Source organism: Vanacampus margaritifer, chromosome 19 (assembly GCF_051991255.1).
Source record: "Vanacampus margaritifer isolate UIUO_Vmar chromosome 19, RoL_Vmar_1.0, whole genome shotgun sequence".
Classification (NCBI taxonomy): domain Eukaryota; kingdom Metazoa; phylum Chordata; class Actinopteri; order Syngnathiformes; family Syngnathidae; genus Vanacampus; species Vanacampus margaritifer.
The window spans coordinates 14,409,531-14,419,481 of record NC_135450.1 but is presented as its reverse complement, the minus strand read 5'-3'; the positions used below and the strand labels follow the sequence as shown (position 1 = coordinate 14,419,481).

Sequence of the window (9,951 nt, the reverse complement as noted above, 5' to 3'; positions counted from 1 at the left end):
TTGACATTTCCGGGTACGCCCCACCGTGACGCAATACAGTCAAAATTAAGATCTCAAGCGGCTTCCAAACAAAAAATAAATTAAATTAAAAAAACAGCAGGAGTTTAAAATTTCAGCTGTCAAAATGTGACCTTTCAACAAAAAGCAATTTGCAGGAAATAGCCAACTTAAAGTCAAACAAAGTCTTTATTACAAATCATTTATTGACATAAGACATAACTCCTCCACATCCATCCAAATGTCTTCACAGAGAATTAAGATGATCAGCCAGTGTGAAAGTTTACATGTAGAGGGTGAGATTGTTATACTGCTTTGTGGCCGAGAACATTGGTCAGGATTCCTTCAACGTTTCTGGTAATAAGAATCCGTGAGGGCTGGGTGTGGGGGGGGGGGGGGTTGTTTCTTTCGGATTGTGAGTTAGCTAGCGCACTTTACCTAAGATTGACAAAAGCTTTAAACAAACACAACATACACAAACACATATACTCACTCACACACAAACTGGTTGCGATTATTATTTTTTTTTGTAAGTACCGCAAAGTACTTCAAATAAGAATGTGATGAGGTCAGCTAAGAAAAGATTTTGGGTCATTACCCAATACTTTTGTCAATATTTGTAAATAACCTGACCTTCGTAGTAGAAAACTCAACTTGTGTCTGCGTGCAGCAGTGAAAAAGATTAGTTGGGGGGGGGGGGGACATACACTTAACACAGAGCTTCTTGATTTAAAAAAAAAAGAATGTGGTCAAAAAACAACTTAGTCCAATCACAGTTTAGTTGCGGAACGCACTTGGTGCGAGGCCCCCAGACAGCGTCGCCTTGTCTATTTGATGATTGTTGTGTGTTTGTGTGTGCGTTGTACAAGTGTCAATTGTGTGTTACGCCGCAGTCAGCAGCTCTTGAGCCCACGTGGCGATGGCAGAGGTCTTTTGTTGGAGCAGCTGCCATGTTGAGTTGCTGATGGACAACGCGTGACCTCTCAGGCACGAAACGGATACTTCACCACTAAGGCGGGGCATTGGAAAAAAATCAAATCATTATTAAATAATGGGCTCGGTAATCAATAAAAGTTTGTATTGATGAATGTACTGACTTGCAGGAGTCCCGAAGGTCCGTCCACGCTTGTTGCAGGAGCTCCATCAAAATGGCCGACACTGGCAAGATGCACTTTTGGTAGAGGAAGACGAGCAGCGATTTCACGTAAGCCAAAACGTCGTATACGCTCTCGGGCGTGTTCGTCTTCACCTGCGCACAAAAAAATCGTTTCCAATCAATTGATTTTCAAATCCATTTTGGGATGGGGAAAAAAAGGATTCCCGGGACGACGCCTGACCCATTCTATGAACAGCGGTCCGTTTTCTTGGGCCCACGCGGTGGTGTGCTTGCGTTTTTCAGAGAAGATCTGGGCCGCCACTTTGCTTTTCTCCAGGCCTTCTTCGAAGAGGGTTCCCAAAACTCGCACGCTTGCCGAGTAACAAAATAGCATGTTCGTCTCCAGCCAGCTAAACACAAAACATGGAACGGGGTCGGCTGCAGGTCGCATCAAATTGAATTTTTTGCAACTTAAAACCAATTCTATGCCCATGTCGTACTGCATATACTGTTTATATTTAAGGGTTGTCAGTCGATAACAATTTGTAATCGTAATCAATCGCACGATTTCCATAGTTAACTCGCCACTAATAGCACGCATCTATTGTAAATGTACAATAAAATATCCTTTTCAAATTCTTCATACTTTCGTAATTATTTTTATTTATTTTTTTTAAAAAGAGAGCAATGATGATGACATGTCAAATCGGGAAAATTACCAAATGAACAATACTGAGCTCTCCAGAAAAAAATAAAAAAAATAAAATAAAAAATAAAAGTGGACAAATATATTTACCAAATACAAATGTGCTTGTATCTTCTACTTCATTTATTCAGTCATTTTACAGTACGTAATTAATGAAGTTATAGTAAAGTTAACAATTACGGTCAAGTGTGAACGTCAGATTGGAGTTGAACTATATTTTTCTGCCACTAGGTGTCATGAGTGTTTCATGTTGGAGATAAACAGTATGCTTTGCTTTCCAAATTCTGAGCATTTGGTATTTGGAGCATGAAGCAACTTGTGGACTGCAGGCCATTTTGTTCATTGTCAATTACAACTCGTCACTTTTCCCCACAAACAAATATTTCAACACGTTCATTATTGCTAAATTGCATTATAGTGACTCCTTCACACAACGTTGTATGCAAAATAAAGCATTTTTTAATACCCCTCAACATTGTATCTAATGCCATTTAAGGCCTTTAATTTCCCCATTTAACGGCCTTTGATGCATTTTAGTGACCCTTGCGAGTCAATTGAACACAAACCGAAGAAATCCCGAGGCGGCTTTCCCGCACGCACGCGAGTGAGGCGGTACCTGTAACCCCGCTTGGAGTAGACCGTGATCGTGCCCCACGCTTGCTGAGACACGGCCATCACACCCGAGCTGTTCAGATGTTTGGCTGTGGCGGAATCTGCGGCGCACAAAACGGAAGCCGTTGTTAAAACCCAAACCCGCCAACGACCCGACCCATTTTGAAAAAAAAAAACTGGTCATACCGGCGAAGGAGCCGTGAGATCGGACGTCCTGCACGACGAACCCGGCGACAAACACCAACAGGACCAAAAGCAGCTTGAACCAGGGGAAACCGTCCCCGCGCATCTTCACCTGCAGACTCTGTCAACAAAAAAAAAACAAAAAAACATCATCCCTTCAAATTCTCACCTGAACAAATGACATCGTTTTGAGCAAAAAAAAAAAAAAAAAAAAACGTTTGGACTCGAACGCGCGGGCGAACCTGACACAGATGAGTGCAGTAACTAAGATCCTGAGACTGGCTGTTTTCCTTCAGCTCTTCGTTGGCCACTTTGAAAGACTGAATGGTTTCTTCGAGATTCTTCCGCAGCTGAACGAGGAAAAAGCAGACGAGTCTTTTGTTAATCCCCAAAAAAACGAATGTGGTCGGTCGTAAGCGGGCTCACATATTTTGCGTACCTTTAGTGGGAGCGTCTTCCAGCAGCCCAGCAAATGGTTCAGCAGCAAACTCGAGAGCACAATAAAATATTTTTTTTTAGTTTATTTGAAAATCAAGTCACAAAGCGTGCGTGCGTGCAAAAAGTCACCTGGACTGCGCTAAGTGTTTGGTGTAAAGCTGCCGCCAAACTCCTAAACTCTGACCGTCCACACGCAAACATTCCGTCATGCTGTTGAGCAGCTGAAAGAAAACGCCAGGTGGCCGAGTGTCAATTGATTTCATATTTTTGCCACTGTGAGCCCAAGTGAGACGTTTTCACGACGACGACGTCGTCACCTCTTTCTTCATGTCTTCCGGGCAGTGCGGCGTGGCCCGGGACAGAAACGACGGCAGGTACGTGTGCAAGGTGCTCTCGGGTTTGCCTCCGAACGCTAAGGCCTTCAGACGAGGGTAAAGGCGCCTCAGCTGGTTCTGGAGACTGCGGGGAAAAAAAAAAAGAGACATACTGTAAACGCGGCATCTTGATAATACTAGGGATGGGCGAGTACCGATACCAGGTGTCGGTACTGTGTCGATATCATTATCGGACACCCCATTGTGGCCATTTTACAGGCAGAAACTAGAAGAAGAGAAAATTGCCATTAATTTAAAACGCCAGGAAAAATACTATATTGAGATATTTAGGTAATTCTTTAAAATCATCACGCATTGTTTTTTTTTTTTATGTATCAAAAGTGCTTGTGGTATCTTGTTACTTGAGATTTACTTATTAGGGCTGGATACATTTTTTTTTTTTAAAGATTAATTGAATTGATTTTTTTTATAGCTTGATATCGATTCATAAAAGCATAAATCAACCCTTTAATATGTCTTTCCTCATAAATTCATGTGAAAATATAATTTTACTTAAGGCCTAAATATTTTTTTTGTATCAAAGTATTTTCTCACATTTACAAAAGACAAATCAAAATATTTTTAATTTATATTTACAATTATTTAAATATTGTTTAAATTAAACACTTTTTAAAAAATAAATAAAAATAAATACATAATTAAAAAAGCAAATACATTTTAAAAAAAATACTTAAAATCTAATGAAGCAAACAACTTTAAATAAAAAGTACAAAAATAATTAAAGAAAAATTATATAAATTTAATATTAAGTAATATTTTACATAACAATCACTGGCGTTGGGCCAAAGTCTTGCACCTCCAAAATCGTCACTTTGTGGGAGACCCCAGGACAATTAAGACTGCATAATCAAAGAGAGCAAGCAACTTTTAATTCTTTATATCGGTCAGTAATTTGTAAAAATGACACCCCACATGTGAACATACCAAAAGTAGAGATTTAAAATAAATAAATGAAATTTGCCAAATCGTGACTTACGAGGTTTCGGCTCGGCGCCAGCGAAATATAAAAACGTGACAATAAAATTGGTACTGTGTGAAATCCTTAAGTGAATCAAAAATCAATGAAAGTGAATCGTGAATCGAAAGCCATCCCTACTCGGTATCCGGGATTACTCAATACTTTAACTGGCATATGAAAAAATTGGCATTTAACATTCCTAGAAAAAAAATGCAAAATTTGAGAGTTGAGGAAGCATGTTTTTTTTTTTGTCATACATGGGAACTATTTCTGACATTTACCTCGACGGCAGCGCGTTCTTGGGCATGAAAGCAAAATCCAGTAAAGGAAAGAACTCTTTTGGACCCATGATGCCAAATCCTTTGGTCAGGTTTGCATGCAGGCTGTGAAAAAGACAACAACAAAAAGGCAACATGATTATTATCGGTGTTGTTATTTCCAACAAGGATAGACTTCAGTTATGGTGGACCAAAACTGCCAAAATTAAAACTAATTAAATGACTAAAATAAATACAAGTGAAAATATATTTATTTTTTATTTATTTAACTCTTTGACTGCCAGACGTTTTCAGAAAAGGGATGCCGTGGGTGCCAGCCGATTTTAAGCATTTTGACTGATCTTTCAAGGTCCACAGAAAAGTATGTGTTTGGACTATGGAAACACACATACTACAAAATGAAAGATTGGACTCTCATCTTTAATCAGAAAAAAAAGTTTGTTTCTACCTTATTCAGTTTTTCAGTAATCAACAATAGAAAATGGTTAGTTTCACCTCTGTTTTGAAACAAACGTCTTTTAACGTCTTTGGCACTCCTCCATAGGATTTTACTAAACGTTATTTAACGTTTTTGGCAGTCAAAGAGTTATCCAGGTAAAATGTTTGAGAACTAATTCTCATTTACAAACATGACCTGGACAGGACAAAGCACTACATAATTATAAATAAAATAAAAAAGAAGAAAAAAAGGGCACTTATGCTTATATTAATAAGCATAAGTGCCCTTTTCCTGCTAAATTGTAACTTTGAAAATAAAAATGGATATAAAAAATATAATTCAAAAAATAAAAATATATATATGGAAATAAAAACAAAAAAATATATACATATCCATAAATAAATAAATACCTAAAATAAAAAATAAATAAAAAAATTAAAAATAAAAATTATATATTTTTATTTCCATTATATTTATTTTTTTGTATTTAATTTAATTACATTTTTTATATCAGTTTTTATTTTCACTTGTATTCAATCATTTATTAATTATTTAATTTAAATGTTGGCAGTTTCGGTCCTCCATATTCCGTTGTTTTGAAACTTCCGGCAGGATGTTGCAGTAAGGTCAAGATTGTACAGACGAGTGGACTTGACGACTCCACAATGACGTTTCGTGTGGCTAATTGCGTTTTTTGGCCGTCCGGCGCACTCACTGGAGCAGCCTCTCCAGATAGGCGATGGCGTACGACGACAGCGACTTGACTCCCAGGACAGGAAGCATAATACCGAGCCACACTGGAAAACAACAAATCATCCCATTACAGATTTTCCATTGAAAGAACTATTGGGCCATGCAAAAAAAAGTACCAAAGCAGGGTTGGCAGTTTGCACTTTTGCTTCACTAACATCCAACCTTACTTCGGCAAATTGTTGCCAAAGTAGGACAGGGGTCGAGTCAAGTGCGTCTCGTCGTGTGTCGAAGTGAAAGCGAATGTGGAACGTTTACCTTTTAGTCCCTGACTCAGGTCATAAAATCCCGCTTGGCCCAGCGCCCACATGATGGTCAAACACTTGATGGGATGATTCTGCACGGACCGCAGCAACTCCAAATACTGAGGAGGAACCAATCAACTGTTAAAAGTGTTTTGCTTTGCTTTTCCATGAGCAAACTAGGAAAGCAGTCGACGACGAGTATTTCAGACGGATGGTAATTATGCTTCTTGCCTTTTGCTAAACTTGCATCTGTTTTTTTTTTTTTTTTGCATCACATGATGTACGCTTCTATGCTGGGTTCTGGTGATCAGCAGCACAATACTGTCCAGAGGATATTTGTGCCATTCAGAATTTATTTTCAGCTTCTCATACTGCGGCTGCGTGACCAACAACAAGAATGGATTCATGTGTATTCATCTCTTTGGAAACCCAATTTATCATTTGCGTGTGTACTGAATAATGTCATTTACTGTAAATGCAGAATTATGTGTAAAAATATATATATACATTTTATATGAAAAGTGAATACTTTGTACTCGTATCAGTCTGGGGAAAAAAAAACCATGGTTGACCATCCCCAATCAATATATCATATTTTGTGATATAGCCTAAAAATGTAGTAATAATATATAATACAAAATAACAATATAAAGCAATACGTGTACACATGGCCATTTGTTCCTCTCATCAATTTTAAAAATGTGTGTTAGAAGTATGAATAAAGAAATACAAATGTTCCAGCCTGCTTTACACTCTGACTCACCTCGGGCAAGTTCTGAGTTGCCAGTTTGGGTTTGTCTTGCAAGACGGCTTGAATGCAAACTCGGTATCCGTGCAGTGGCTCACCTGGGGGGAGGGAAAAAAAAAAAAAAGTCACTCAGGTGTCAAAATTTAATTATCCCAATTAGGAAATTAGATTTATATATTTTTTTAATATTTATTTTATATATATATCATAATTTTTTTTCCTAAAATTGCATGAAATGAATGGCAATTTTCCCAAACTTTTCTAATCGCAATACATTACAATACTAGATATTTGAAATATTTGTTTTCCAGTTAATTCCGTATCGGTTATCTTTTTCATTATTTGATCAATTTTGGGGTAGTTGATTGACCACGACAGATGTTTAGGCAAATAACGCGACATCCCTCACCTGACTGCTTCTCCAGTTCTCGCAGCATGGTGTAAACACAGTGGTCGAAGAAATCCGGCATGGAGTCGCTGCAACTGGCCAGAATTCCCTTGATGACGCCCTTCAGCTCCTTGCCCGCAAGACAGTACGGGTAATCTGAGGACCAAACATACACAAAGATGCATGAAAATACCGCTTTTACTTTTAAAAAAAAAAAAAAAAAAAAAAAGGACTCACCGTGAGCATAACTGCTGAGCGTCGGCTCCGCCACCGGCGCCGTCAGCTTGTGGTTGAGGTACCCGGCCAGGTCTTTGGACCACACCGACGGGTTTTTGGGGAAGAGCGACTGACTCTTAGCCAGCTTCTCTTTCAGATCGGCGACATCCAGCTGGTGACAAGACAGCGGCAGACATCAATAGCGCGCACCCAACAAAGAAGCATTGAGGCAAAAGCCCGACTGGGTTTCAGCATGTGATCGGGTGCCTCGCAGCGTAGATTTTTTTTCTTCTGCTGCATGATATGAAATTGGGCCACAAAAGTCGACTTTATCCAAGATAGCTCCTCATGTATTTTAAAATAACTTTTAAAAATGCATTCTGCGCTCCATTAAAAAAAAAAAAAAAAAAAAAAGTCAAAATGTCAACATTTCATCAGAAACGTTAAGTTTACTGACCGCTTTAAAGGCGGCTTCCAGCGTCCTGTGAGTGCCCATGGCGGGCGCGTTTCTGGGGGACGACTTCTTGGACGGTTTGTTGGACGAGGACTTCTTATTTGGAGGCTGACTAGGCGGAACCTGCTCCTTGTTCTGTTTCTTTGGGATCTTGTCGAAGGCTTCAAACAAAGTGTCCGACTTCATCGAGGGCTCTGAGGAGGAGGGGGGGGGGGGAGACAAGGCAGCGGACGGTGATTGGATCTCTGCAGTTACCGTCCACAGCACTTTTTGTCCTACTGTGCTTATTTTGTCATCATCAAAGTGTTGCAGGTCCAGCCCCTTTTTAGCGCCCTCCCCGCACAGTACTGAGCTGATCCTCTCCAGCCGTAACAGCTTTCGTAATGAATTACATGCAGCACAAATTATGAACACACGCTTAAGATTGTGTTGCAGTTGGTAGTAAAAAATAGGGAAAAAATATTTAAAAATACTGGAAAAAAAGATAAATAAATTTGAGAGTATGCAATTATTTTATTTATTCCCCAATTTTTTTTTAAAATTAACTTAAATAAAAAAAATACAAAAAACACTGATGAATATTCGATGTGGATGTTCTGTGAAATACGAGGGGAAATGGTGAAGAAAAAAATGTATTAAAAAAAAGAAATATTAAAATACTGGAAAAATGAATCTGAGAATACGCGGGTGAAAAAAAATTAAATTTTACAAACAACAAATTCTTCAAAAAAACACTAATGAATATTCAATATAGATTTTCTTAAGAAAATCCAGGGGAAAAATGTAAAAAAAAAAAAAACTTCACTAAAAAATTAACACTTGGATTAATATATTGTACCCGTGTGGCATCATGCAGACGACCAACTGACTTTACTGGGGTAACCCTAAACATACATTTGCTGCAGCGCGCAGTCCCACCCACAATCTTGAGAGGTGGTGTTGACAGGGGTCACCAGTTGTTCGCTGATCATTCATCTACAACATATTGCTGAGAAATCTCAATCTATATTTGATGTACGTGTGTGTGTGTGTGTAAAAGTGGAACTGGCTGGATGTGTGTAGGAAATGACGCAACAAATTGAAAATACAGTATGTGCTTTTTTTCCCTGCAGTCTACACAAAACAAATATATAATAGGAATCATTAAGTATAAAAAGTAAGGTCTTGTTTTGACCTGACATGTCATGTTTATACTAAACCAAATATGTGCAACCTGTCCAGGAGAAAATAATTACGGTTTGGAAGAGAAAGCAGATGAAGCCTGTTGGCGATGATCAGCAAGTAGTTTTCGTGTAGGCGTGGTAAAAAAAAAAAAAGAAGAAAAAAAAAGGCAAGACAAGACAAACAGCAGCATTAAAAATCGTCCTGCCAAGTTGGCAGAGGCACTTCACGTCTGAAATCATGCTTTGCAACAAACTCGCAATGATGACGTTGCTCCTGTTGACACATCACGTCGAAGCTAACCAGAGTCCAGACGTGAAGCAAGACCTTAATACTTTACGAAATGAAGGCAAAGGGCCGTTAAGTCAAGTATCTTTTCGAAAGTAAAACCTTCACGTAGAAAAGCCATTTGAAATTGTTCAAAGGAAGTACTGCGCGATGCTATGCTAGCTAGTTAGTAAGCTAGCCGACTAATTTGCTTGCGCACTTCTTTAACAGTAACATTTCGTGTTCAATATACAGATTTTGCTTGTGATTTAATTTAGTATCTAATTGCACACGAATCTCCCGATTTCCATTCGAGCTGAGACGGCGAATTAAAAGGGAGCAAAGTGGGCCGTGTTGACTTACGTCTGGGCAGGTTGGACTCTCCGAGGGCTTTCCTGTTCGCAGAGTTGCCTTTCTTTTCCGCAGAGTTTTTCCCACCTCCCGCACTACTTTTCTTGCCTTTCCTCACCACCTCCCATTTGCCCACCGCGCCATTACTCGAGGCCATGTTTCCAGTCCCTATCAGGTGTTCGGTTTGGTTGAAGACAGTCCTCGCTGCACAGGCTGTCACTCAATGAAAGAGGTTGTGGAAGCGCAAAGGAGCTGTGGTTATTTGAACG

General features: G+C 39.1%; 1 protein-coding gene across 1 annotated transcript; it reads right to left on the bottom strand.

The window, feature by feature from the left end:
* Window positions 1-167: 167 nt before the first annotated feature.
* Window positions 168-9,940, bottom strand: tmem214 (transmembrane protein 214). The gene is made up of 17 exons (XM_077553642.1): window positions 9,695-9,940; window positions 7,907-8,097; window positions 7,471-7,621; window positions 7,255-7,389; window positions 6,861-6,943; window positions 6,111-6,216; window positions 5,818-5,899; window positions 4,667-4,768; window positions 3,350-3,491; window positions 3,162-3,253; window positions 3,034-3,082; window positions 2,837-2,944; window positions 2,598-2,715; window positions 2,416-2,512; window positions 1,335-1,503; window positions 1,095-1,246; window positions 168-1,006 (listed from the first exon to the last, which is right to left on the bottom strand). The coding sequence occupies exons 1-17, from the start codon at window positions 9,837-9,839 to the stop codon at window positions 880-882; spliced, it is 2,049 nt and encodes a 682-aa protein (XP_077409768.1). The 5' UTR covers window positions 9,840-9,940; the 3' UTR covers window positions 168-879.
* Between the last annotated feature and the right edge of the window lie 11 nt (window positions 9,941-9,951).

Excerpts from the sequence above, each read along its gene's own strand:
- tmem214 (XM_077553642.1), bottom strand. The coding sequence starts at position 9,839 with ATGGCCTCGAGTAATGGCGCGGTGGGCAAATGGGAGGTGGTGAGGAAA. Across the intron at positions 8,098-9,694 it reads AGAGTCCAACCTGCCCAGAC|AGCCCTCGATGAAGTCGGAC; the intron begins GTAAGTCAACAC and ends CCTCCTCCTCAG. Across the intron at positions 1,504-2,415 it reads TACTCCAAGCGGGGTTACAG|CTGGCTGGAGACGAACATGC; the intron begins GTACCGCCTCAC and ends TTTTGTGTTTAG.